Source organism: Amphiura filiformis, chromosome 11 (genome assembly GCF_039555335.1).
Source record: "Amphiura filiformis chromosome 11, Afil_fr2py, whole genome shotgun sequence".
Lineage (NCBI taxonomy): Eukaryota > Metazoa > Echinodermata > Ophiuroidea > Amphilepidida > Amphiuridae > Amphiura > Amphiura filiformis.
Genome location: NC_092638.1, coordinates 24,089,660 through 24,101,951, shown reverse-complemented (window position 1 = coordinate 24,101,951; position 12,292 = coordinate 24,089,660). Strand labels below are relative to the sequence as shown.

Sequence of the window (12,292 nt, the reverse complement as noted above, 5' to 3'; positions counted from 1 at the left end):
CCCCCACCACCCCAATCCGGATATGGCTCCAAAAACACACATATTGTTAAAAATGTCTTCAAAAATAATATTATAAAAATACCCCTTGGGCAATGTTTTTGACTCCTTCAGAGGAAAAATTCACAATTGAAAGGGTCAAAAAAATTTGAAAATACCCCTTCAGTAAAATGCTTAAAGAAAACCCTGCTCCAAGCATCCAGCTTTTATACACCAGAAAACCCAAAATCTATTAATAGACCATTCTGTCAATCTTATCCATTTCACAATCAAAGGGATTTTCCCAAGATTATTAACAAAGAGAATATTCTAGAAATGAACCAGAAATGTTCTTTGAACTGATATTTACCTTCGAAAAGGTCATTGATGGTTCCTACCAGATGTGTATCAGTAAGAGATTCCACCAGATCGCTTCCTTCGTCTATAGTTTCGTTCTGTGCCAGAAGCAACGAATCAAATATGTCGCGAATATTGCCTGCAGAAACAACAATATTCATATCAGGCTTTTGAGCAATACAATAAAACGGGGTATTTGCGTATTGTATATTTCTTGAAAAGTTCCCGGATGCAATACAATGTTTTGATATAAAATTCGATCGATCGAGCCCATATTTATTGGTCGATCTATGGGTATTAAAATAATAGACGAGACGTAGTCGAGAACAGGGCACCAAATCATGTCTTTTGCAGAGTGTGCTGGGTAGACAGAGGATCTACGAATATACAATATTTACGACATCAAAAACCTACCAGGATCATATGATTCGCGATGAAGTTTCAATTCATCATACAAAAATCTAAAACGTTCTCTACGAAGCTGCTTCAGTCTTCGGACACCAGGGGTCGGAAGAAATCGCAAGACAGGGATAAAATCAGCCAGCATGCCCACTCCAAAAGCTTCAAATGTCTCATGGCTTAGGCGAACGAGCCACGTAATCCTTGGATCATCCAATTCGTACCTGGAAATATGAATTGCCACAGTGTTTGGGTTGAGAGCAGAACCCGGGGAGCAAAACTATTATGCACTATATATTCAATTATTTCAAGTATTTGTTTTCATCTCAATTCACATCATTGTTATAAAAAAAAATAAGATAATAAGATAAAGAATACATTATGATATTACTATGGGAAACCATAAGAAGAGTGAAGAGATGTGGATGCCGCAAAGACACAAAGCGTGACGCTTGTGGCACCCAATCTGAACAAGATGTGTACAATGAACATGTAACTATATATTTCTGAACCTCACACCATCTTCTTCTAACCATTCCTTTATTTATGTAAATAAAAAAATAATAATAATTAAAAAACCCGACAAAGTGTCGTAGGGTGTTAAAATGTATCTACACACTCTGATATATATTCGTATTACCAGTCTGGCATTTCTGAAAAGTGGAGTGGGCTAAGATGTTTGGGTTGAAAAATGCAGTTTTTGTGATTTTTCTTTTTACCTTTTGTTACAAAAAATGTCAATTAAAACAGCTATAACTTTGAAAGTAAATAAAATATGTACTTCATATGTGACGTCCCATGTCAAACCAGACACTTTTGGGCAGGATTGTAAATGGAGAAATAGCCATAAATCTGCGTGGGGTGATTTTTTCACAATTTGGGTTTATTGCGAATTTGTTCACCAACAAATATTCTTAGATATTGTGAATAGCGGTTCTTAACTCTGAGAAATGAACCTTTAAATTTGCGTAAAGAGCCTTTTGGACCAATGTTAATGTGGCTTGTCATGTTTTATCTTTTCACTTACTTGTGTGCAAAACAAAGCGTGCCGAGGATGTTATAGATACCTAGGCATACCACTTGTTTAGGGTCGATGGGCTTCCCATGCTGCTCATCTATTCGTTTACCTATGCGCTCGGTGACTTCATGAACGATTCTTTCCAACTTTTTTCCAGTCGCAAAATTTCTGGAAATATGTCAAAGCAATATTGTAACGTTTCCATGCAATATATATTTTTTCATTTTGTTACCATCACGTATGTTTTAGTTTTCAATATCATATCGGCATTTTATTAATTTGCCTAAAATGTGTATTATATCGCGAATTTCAAACAAATGATTTGATATCAGAAGGACATCCCTTGTATTCAGAATGCAATTCGATATGTCTGATGTGCTCTCATGTCCTAGAAAAATACAAACGTTGCTATCAGAGCCCATAAAGAACATTTCAATCGTGTAAAAATACCGTAAAGACTCTCCTAATGGCGCATATGTGCTCTTTTGACATAACTGGAATTTTATGCACAAATTATAACTACCCTGCAGTAAAACTCCCACCACAAATATGGGCACGGACCCTTAATCGTTGTTGGGATTTTCAGAGGAGAGAACTCTCTATTTGTACGTAAAATTTACCTTAAGGCAAAGGAGCTCATTAATCCTTACGGTATGTTGGAATTTAATTCATAATTTATTATGAATTTTTACATGAAGGGCATCAAAACTAGAAATTATTTTACTCATCTAGAACATCTAATCATCTTACCATGCTTACCTTATTGCGGAATGGCTCAATTTTCTGTGAAGTTTCCATGTGGCACTGTAGTCAGCTGATACAATGTTCTTGCGATTTTGGCTGTATATGTCAACTGAATTAATTGAATTAAAACAGATGTCAATATTGGTTTGATATTTAAGATTAAGGCGAGTCGAAGCCTTCAGGGGATATATTTGGGTCAAATAATTTATTTCTGCAGAATAATACATCTTAGAGAAAATGAGTAAAGGAAGCCATTCACCTTTTCGGTAAATCCCATAAGCCTTTGCGAGTACACCTGTACACATCGTTTATCGAACATCGTTACTGCGCATTGCAAGTCGGCGTGACGTCAAACGACGAATTCTCAGGTGTACTCACAAAGACTTATGGGATTTACCGAAAAAGTGAATTGCTCACATTTATATTTCAATATGCATTGCAGTTATTCAGTTTAAAAAAATAAATGTAGATATTTATAGCGCTTTATGCCGTAAACAGCCTCAAAGCGCTTTACATTTATTCCGCCGTTATTAGAATATGTCGGAACCACGTTTGCAGCCTACAATTGGCGCAGGGTTCATCAGTACAACGACTGATTTTATGTCTGCTCATAACCTCCATCAATCTGTCTCTGAGCCAACTTACCACGCACCCAACACTACTCCCTCTCTCATTGATCACATATATTGTAATGATCCTGATTTGATTTCCAATGTCAATCACCTTCCTCCTGTTGGTGCTTGTTATCATTCTGTTATTCACTGCAGTCTTGATATTCAGCTAACCAAACCCGACGTTGTACGCCGCAAAATCTGGCAATACAGCAAAGCCGACTGGGAAAAGGCCAATTATATATTGTCCACTTACCAACTCACCAAAGGGGAGGATGTTGATAGTGCATGGAATCATTTCCATTCTTTTTCATTGACGTTATCACGGAATGTGTCCCTCAAAAGACTGTCTCATGCAAATCAAAAAATCCACCTTGGTTAAACGGGGACTTGCGAAAAAAAAATGTGTCGCAAGAAACATATTCTTTTCAAAAAATGGAAAAAAACAAAAAATTATGAACTCTATGCCAAATACAAAACTATCAGAAACAAATTAAGTAATGAACTTAAGTATGCTAAACAATCTTTCTTTGACAATCTCCTTGACAATGATTCTCCTAGCAAACGTTTTTGGAGTTATTACAAGTCCAGGTCAGGTAAATCTCCAATTCCTGATAGTGTTCACCATAACGGCACTTCTGGTACCACTTCGGCTGAGATTGCCAATATTTTTTGTAATTTCTTTTCCGACATTCCATCTCTCCATTATGACATTTCTTCCTTTATCTCTCTTTGCAGTTGTTCCAGCGATGACATCCACCCCTTAATCTCCAAGCTTAACAACAACTCAGCCGCTGGGATTGATGGAATCACAAGCCTCATGTTGAAACACACTGTGGTTACTGTCTCGCCTATTCTTTCTGATATTTTCAACTTGAGTCTCATAACTGGCCGTATTCCTGATGCATGGAAGCTGTCTCGAGTGATCCCTGTTTTCAAGTCTGGGGATCCTCACGCTGCCTCTAACTACAGACCTATCTCTTTGCAACCAATTTGCAGTAAGCTTCTGGAAAAGGTTATTCATAGTCAAGTTTTGCAGCATCTCATCAACAATAATATTCTCACAAACAGACAGTTTGGTTTCTTACCCAAGTCTTCCACCACGGATGCACTCTCAACTGCTCTTTATGAATGGTACAATCACCGTGAGGATCGCAAAAGCATCGCCATGGCTCTTTTTGACCTATCCAAAGCCTTTGACCGCGTCCCCCACAGCCCTCTGCTCCATAAACTCAGAGCTGTTGGTATTTCCGGTCCACTCCTCTCTTGGTTCAGGTCTTACCTGTCCAACAGGTCCCAGTTGGTTGCTATCCGTGGTGTGGACTCACAATCTGTTCCTGTGCTTTCTGGAGTTCCCCAGGGCTCTGTCCTGGGGCCTCTGTTGTTTCTTGTCTATGTTAATGACTTGTGTCTTTCTTCCTTTTCTTTAAACAGTTCTCTTGTTCTTTATGCAGACGATACTACTCTCTTCAAGCCTATCTCTGCTCCTGATGACTTGGTTGATTTCCAATCCGACATTGATTCCATCCATTCTTGGTTCTCCCTAAATCACCTTTCTGTCAATTCCTCCAAAACAAAAGTCATGGTCATTTCCACCAAGAAGGACCCTTTTCCGGATCTCAATCTCACTCTTAACAGCCTGCCTATTGAACGTGTGTCATCTGCGAAATTTCTTGGTGTCTGGCTGTCTGACAAGCTTTCCTGGAATCTTCACATTGATAACATATGCAGAAAAGCTCGCAAAATCATCGGCTTCATTCATAGATCTTTCCAATCAGCCCCTTCAGCATCCGTCGTTCTTTGTACTTGGCCTTGGTTCGCCCCATTCTGGAGTATGGTTGTACTACTTGGCATCCTCTTAACATAACCCTTACCAACCGTCTTGAGTCTACCCAAAGATTCGCCTGTCGTGTCATTCTTCAGTCTTGGAACCTCTCCCATGAGGACCTTCTGTTGGATTCCGACCTGCCTCTTCTTAGTAAGCGTCGTGATGTTGCTTCTCTGTGTCACTTATTTAAAATCTTTGCCAATCTTTGTTCTTCTCCCAACCCTTTCCAGCCTCATCCCAGACCTGGTCTACGAAACCTCAATTCCCGCGCTGTTCAAGTTCCTTTCCGCCGGCTTTCATTGTCCCAGAGATCATTTTATCCGTTTGCCTCCTCCATCTGGCATGCTCTCCCTGAAGCTATTGTCAATGCTTCTTCCCTCCAGGCCTTCAAATTGGCCATCCAGCCCCACCTCCTCTAACCAGTTCACCTAATTTATGTTTTGTTTTATTTTATTCTGTATTGATTATATGTTTTTTTTAGTAATGTTTCTGATTTTAATGTAAGGGCAATCCTTCAATTTATTGTGTAATCAATATTGGATCTGCCTGGCCTTGTGCCAAATGTTATAAATAAAATAAATAAATAAATAAATAAGACTGTGACTACCCCTAACAGCTTCCCATTACACCTGGGTGAGGTGAGGCAAGCGAGGCAAAGCGCCTTGCCCAAGGGTGCAACACGGTGGTGGGGCGGGGACTCGAACCAACGCACATCGAGCAAGCTCTCAGTTTAACAGTCCAAGGCCGTAACCACTGAGCCACCGTGTCGTGTTATGACAAGTAATAGGTAAAAACAAAACAAAAAGTCCCCCCTCAGTGAAAATCATGCACACGGGGGAAAATAATATGGTTAAGAATATCATGTATTGAACCCATACCTTTCCCGAAGAGTGGGGACTTTATTTTTCTCAATATTAGAGCACAAACACCGCTAGTTTATGCAACCACCTAATCGCACGATCATACTTGCACACCCGTTTATTAAAAGAAATTATGGATGGCGGACAGACGCCTAAGATAATACGCCTAACATTACAGATGCAAACTTAGACGTCTAAGATGTAATCTTAGAGGTGTGAGATGCAATCTTAGACGTCTAAGAATTTCGCGGTAGACTTAAATCACAGGGCCAGAAACAGCCCATCATCTTAAGCGTATTCAATTATTGACCAATGAAATCTTAGACGCGTATTGATTTTACACGTCTAAGATTTCTTACACGTCTAGGATTGATCATTTACCATGTTTACCATGAGTAGCGATGAACGGTATCTCAAATTCGATCAAAGCGTACCGATGGACGCGCTTTAGGCGAGTGCCACTTGAAAAATGGCGGTCACACAATCAGATCAATTTCTCGCTGATATCAGGCGTACTAACATGATGTCTCTGATGTGAACATAGCTTGAGATACTCTAACTGAAATATATTATACCAGTATAATGTAACCTACCAATTCTAACAAAATCTAATCTATGAATCAATTTGAATGTTTTGCCTTTATCTATGATATACCTCTTGGTCTTATTAATTCATATACTTTTAGCGTCTCTAAATGAAGGGACTGAATCCAACCCCATTATGATTTGCCATAATTATGCCGGATAATAATATGATTGTGATTTTCCGTGTGATTTTCTTCGTAACTTATAAACTGAACTGATTATCCCGCCGTACTTTATGATCGATCACTGCGCATGGTATCTGGAGTACGAGCTGCCAGTAGTCTTCAAGGTGTTTTTGCGAGCTATCACATTGGTGATACCGTCCATCACTACACTTATTATCACTACACTTAAGAAATCTTAGGCGTGTAAAATCTTAGATTCATTGGTCAATAATTAAATACGCTTATGATGATTGGCTGTTTGGGTTTTCTACCGCGAAATTCTTAGACGTCTAAACTTGCATCTTAGACGTGTAAGCTAGGCGTATTATATAAATAACATTTTGACGCGTAGGGCTACAACTTAATAAAACACCCTTTTGGTGACGTTTTGTAAACCAAATTCCATATATTGTTAAATTAAATATGCACTAAAAACAGTTTGAATTTCAGACTACATTAGCCTCTATTTTACCCACCCTTACAAGCATACATACATGAATAAAAGTCAGGTCTTCCTGCAAACTCATCTGGTTTTCTGAGCAGTGCATCTCTGACTACATCTATTTGATTGAGAACTATCATCCATTGCTGTCCCATTTTCACGGCAATTACATTGCCATACTTCTTTGTCATTTCCTTAAATTTCACATGAGGTGTATCTACGAAATCTGAAAGAAAAACAGTTGGTTTTGTTAAAACTTACACTTTTATTTACAGTATAACCTAGGACATCGAAGATTGGACAGTAATTCGTAACATTCTGCTAAAAGTAAACACCTTCAACGGGGCTTTGCAGAAATACTTATTGTTTAATACTTCGTCCGTCATGCGTGCTACTACTTTTACTTATTTTAAAATTATATTATATTTAAAATTACAGGCGGTTGGTGGCAAATTAGCTGCAGCCTTATCTATAGAATTGACCTCTCTTTTTGGAGCGTGTGTGTAGGGTGGGTGTGGGTGTATGAGGGTCTCTGTGTGTGTAGGGTGGATGTGGGCGTATGTGGAGGGTTTGTGGATGTGTGGGGTGGTTGTTGGTGTATGAGGAGGTATGTGGGGTCGATGTGGGTGTATGAGGATGGTATGTGGGTGTGCGGGGCGGTGGATGTATGAGGAGGGTGTGGGGGTGTGTGGGGTGGGTATGGTTGTATGAGGAGGGTGTATGGGGTGTTCGTGTGTGGGAGGTGTCGCCTCTGTTTGGTCCATGTAGAATTGATAACATTAATAACCAAGTATCTTTCTGAGGATGGAAGTATCAATAGACAATGATAGAGAAATAGAGGCAGGATGTCAATAGGCCAATACTATCATTTCGCAACTAGACCCACTCCTTACACATCCTGCAATACCGATGGATACCAAAGCAAAGCTAATCAATGCCATATTTTTCCCCAACACTCTGCTACCAATGCCAAACATGGACTCTCAACAAAAGAACAACCCAAAAGCTCATTACCTGTTAAATGAGATACCTAAGAAGAGCGGCTAATAAGTCAAGGAGGGATACAATCAGGAATGAGAATATCAGAAAGATGGTGGGTTCTACATCAATCACAGAATATGTTGCAAAACAACAAGTTAGATGGTTTGGTCACCTTATGCGAATGGCCCTTAGCCAACCTGCAGCAAAAACTTATAACAGCAAAACAACAGGAACTAGGGCACGAAGAGGAGCAATGAAGGTGTGAGCCGATGGAGTAAAGGAAGGGCTCGAAAGACATGGGATCACCATAAGCATGATGAGTGAAACTACACGACTCGTCCAGAAAAGAAGGTTATATTTCCCCACGACGCTATGGAAGGTAACAGAAGAACGAAAATAACCAAATGAGAATATATTCTGGAATAGCCCATTAATTAACCTTTTGTCCTCCAGTTGGGACATTCACACCCAATATCTTCTTTCCTCTAGTTTATGTGTCCCAAGTTTTTATCATACATAAAGTGATCTTTCACATCATTCTAGTAAATAGTAATATGCCTGCGTCAACGAAAAACTTACCAAACATATTCCCAACAACAGGCAGGCCCGTAGGTCCGGGTGGCATCCCGTTTGGCCTCCGAATACTCCAATAAATAAGGGATGCGAGAATGGTAAGCAATACCACGGTAATGGTTCCACTGCCGGATGTAAAGATGGTCTCCACAAAATTAAGCAACATGGTAGCGGAGATAAGCCTATGGATACAAAATGTAAGCGCACACTCAAGATCAATTCTTATGGTAGCTCTGTAAGGAGCCGTTCAGGTGTATTGAAAATCACCAAGTTTGTCACTTGTAATTATGATCCAGTAAAAATCCCTAAAGGGGGATAGGAAGACTATTTGATATAATTTGATATGGCACATAAAGCATCATTGTGTTAAATTCCAGTAAAGTTCAAATTAAATTTGTGTTGACTGATCTACCTATACGTCGGTATTCTATAGATGTGATAACACGTTGACAAATGGTCTGAAGCATGAATTTGTGGGAGGGGTGTTCATTTTGTAGATCAAAATATTTACAGGCACGCTAATATATACAAACGTACAATCAGACTTGCGACTCATCGTAGCCACGTAGTGACATAGTTCTACGTACAATACGTTGCTACGATCAGTCGTAAGTAAAGCCACATACTACACGTAGGAATTTTACTTACGGAATATAGGCTACATCTTAATGAAACACGCCACAGGATAATTAATTAAATCCAAAAAAGTCAGTGCTATATTTGTCTGGAATCGGGAATAGGACCGTGCATACTCAAAACAACTCCAACTTACCCTATTTAAGTTATCAACTGTACGGCGAATGTTATTTTGCCTCTGTAAGTGACAGCGTCGGGTTTGTAGGCAGTTTATTATGATCACGGTGTAGTGATATACATGTACAGTATTTTAGGAGCCCGGTTTAGGAGTTATACCCATTGTAAATAAAATATTGTATTTGTTCGATCAATTCCATAGGTCACGGTCTATCGTTATTGCATTAAGGGTATACGATGTATTGTTGGTCGAAGCAGCCAAAAAAATTGCATTGCTGAGCGTGTAGAAGAATTGAAATATCACAGATATACTTTTGTAGGTCCTGTGGTTCTTGAGTTATTTTGTAAAGAGGGCTGAAACAACAACACTTTTGTAAAACGTACATAACTCATTAACAACAATAAATTAAGCAAGGTTTTCAAAGTATATGATTTGTAGAATGAACTTTTGCAAAACACCAAAGTGTTATTTTTCAATAATATATTGATTCAGATAATGAAAATCGATTTGTTTTTTGCTGCTTCGACCAACAATACCTCGTATACTCTTAAAGCTCTTAAAGGCAATACATAAGTACTAAATAAACAAATGGACATTCAAAGATATTTGAGTTTTGACAGTTTGGCACAAAAATATTGTTTAATGGTGACCCGTATTAACATGTACACATATACCCATGACCACCACTCCCCCCCCCCGTTTTTTCTTTAAATAGTATACTCAATGATCCCTTAGCATGTAACGTATAGCATACTGAAGTGTACTGCATAAATAACATGTAAGGTTATCGCGTTCGTGTTTTTGGTGTCATTTGAAGAGACGTATAATAAGTGTCACCCAGTTGGTATCTCAAGACCTGCATGGTAGACGTGCAAATTGCATTGAAAGGTATAATTGAACACGAGTGTACACATGTGGAACAAAAAACGCTGTTCAAAAAATATATCACCTTTCACCAGCAATCGCGCAAAAAAAACCCGAATTCGAGAATATCTGTGAAAAAGAGCGTGAGTCTAAAGTGGGTATGACTTTAAACATCACAGCAATGTTTTAAAGTACATGTTGTCAGACATATGTATAATGATTCAGTAATCTTTCATTCTAACCTTTAATTTGTTAAGTTGCGATTTTCACTTTTTAAGAAATAAATTATTTTATTGGGTAAACTAGCCGGGAGGGGAATCGTCACTTTTAGTTCCAATATCTTAATGTTTTAGCTATAATTTCATTTGTTAAAGCCTGATAATATTTAAGACCGTGTATTCTTAATAAATTCTTAAATCAAAGATAACTAAAACTTACCCTATTACGTACCCTATTAAGTTACCAACAAAACGGCGAATGTTATTTTGCACCTGTTAGTGACAGCGTTGGACTTTGTGTATAGTAGGCAGCTGTTTATTATGACATCAGGTTATGATCGTTGTGTAGTGATATACATATGTGATGCGATCAAGCAAAATCAGTCGGAACTCGGAAATATTGATTTTGTGATATAGCCAAACAAAGGAAATATTTTCTATTGTTTCCTTTTGTTTCGGAAACTCTTTAATTGCTCATATCATTGGAACTGGTTGTTCAATTTCAATGGGGTATTCTGCACAATCCAGCTTTGCAAATGCTTTTTACTATCCTATAAAAAACTGAAAATTTAATATTTCCGAGTTCCGACTGATTTTGCTTGATCGCATCACATATGTGCAGTGTAGGAGTCATACCAAATGTAAATGCCTACCTACCAAATATAATACAGCATTATATTTGTTCGATCAAGTTCATGGGTCACGGTCTACCGCATTAAAGGCAATAAGTAAGTAAATAAATAAATAAATAAATAAATAAATAAATAAATAAATAAATAAATAAATAAATTAATTAATTAATTAATTAATTAATTAATTAATTAATTAATTAATTAATTAATTAATAAATAAATAAATAAATAAATAAATTCATTTTCCAAGGTACATTCATAGATATTTTGGCACAGATAATATTGTTTAATGGTGACCCGTATAATAATGAGCACTTGAAAAGCTTTCAAAAGAGAAGATATCATGTGGGTCATATACTCATATTGTTATCTGTATAATTATAAAGCGCCTTCTTGGAATGGGAATGTGTAAGACATTGACGATGACCGTATTTGCCGGAAGCCCTAATCCTAACCCTAGCCCTAACCCATTCCGGCAAATACGGTCACCTCTCTACTGTTAATGTAAGTTGTAAGGGGTAGTGCAATAATTATGCCTACCCCCAGTGATGGGTGCAAGCATTTTTTGACAGATCGATGGAGGGGGAGGAGCGATTTTTGGCATAGATGTTTTGGGCATCGTTTCTATATTACGCCCTTAAAAGGTGTAGAAAAAAAATTAGAAACACGTTACAATATGCAAATTTTCCCGCTTGCTGAGCTCACATTATATGATAATATAATTTAGGGTTTTAAAATTTGGTTCTCAAAATCTTTGTAAAGGTGGGGGGGGGGGGCAAAATTGGTTGGCTCGTCGAAGGGGAAGCAGAGATATTTTGACACGGCTAAAGGGGGGAGATTTTAGCAGATCATTTTGAGAATTCACCACCCTGGGTGCACATAGTTATTTCACCACTGTGGTATTATGTAGCTGGAGACAAACTTTATTCCTTTTGCAGTAGGCTAAGGACAAATAAAATAAAATCAGGATTCAGTACCGCGAAAACCTGTACATACAGGGTGTCCCTGAAAGAACTGTATCGTCAGGAACTGACTTTTTTGGATACTTTAACGCATACACCAAATATAACTCAATAACTGATGATGTTGAGGAACATATCAGCTATCACATACTATTTGAATTTTGACAATTGACAGCTCATTTTCAAGCCTTTCCACGGAGTCAATATCTATCAATAACAACAGACGCATTGTGCGCTGATGATGCGCAGTGATTAGGCCTTCTTAATTTTTTATCTTAATAGTTCGCCTCAAAGCCCTTCCCAAGTTTTAAAAAAAAGCTTATA

At 38.1% G+C, this 12,292-nt stretch overlaps 1 protein-coding gene across 6 annotated transcripts in view; it reads right to left on the bottom strand.

Annotated features, from left to right (window-relative positions):
- Positions 1 to 10,986, bottom strand: part of LOC140164600 (steroid 17-alpha-hydroxylase/17,20 lyase-like) — a 48,814-nt gene extending 37,828 nt beyond the window's left edge. For 3 of the 6 annotated variants that reach the window (XM_072187918.1, XM_072187922.1, XM_072187923.1), the window contains exons 1-7: positions 10,595 to 10,986; positions 8,545 to 8,720; positions 7,037 to 7,210; positions 2,510 to 2,603; positions 1,760 to 1,918; positions 748 to 956; positions 347 to 472 (exon numbers count right to left, since the gene is read on the bottom strand). In XM_072187918.1, the coding sequence (XP_072044019.1) occupies positions 347 to 472; positions 748 to 956; positions 1,760 to 1,918; positions 2,510 to 2,603; positions 7,037 to 7,210; positions 8,545 to 8,704 (922 nt within the window). In that variant the 5' untranslated portion in view covers positions 8,705 to 8,720; positions 10,595 to 10,986. The other 3 variants (XM_072187921.1, XM_072187919.1, XM_072187920.1) reach the window with 3 other exon arrangements.
- Between the last annotated feature and the right edge of the window lie 1,306 nt (positions 10,987 to 12,292).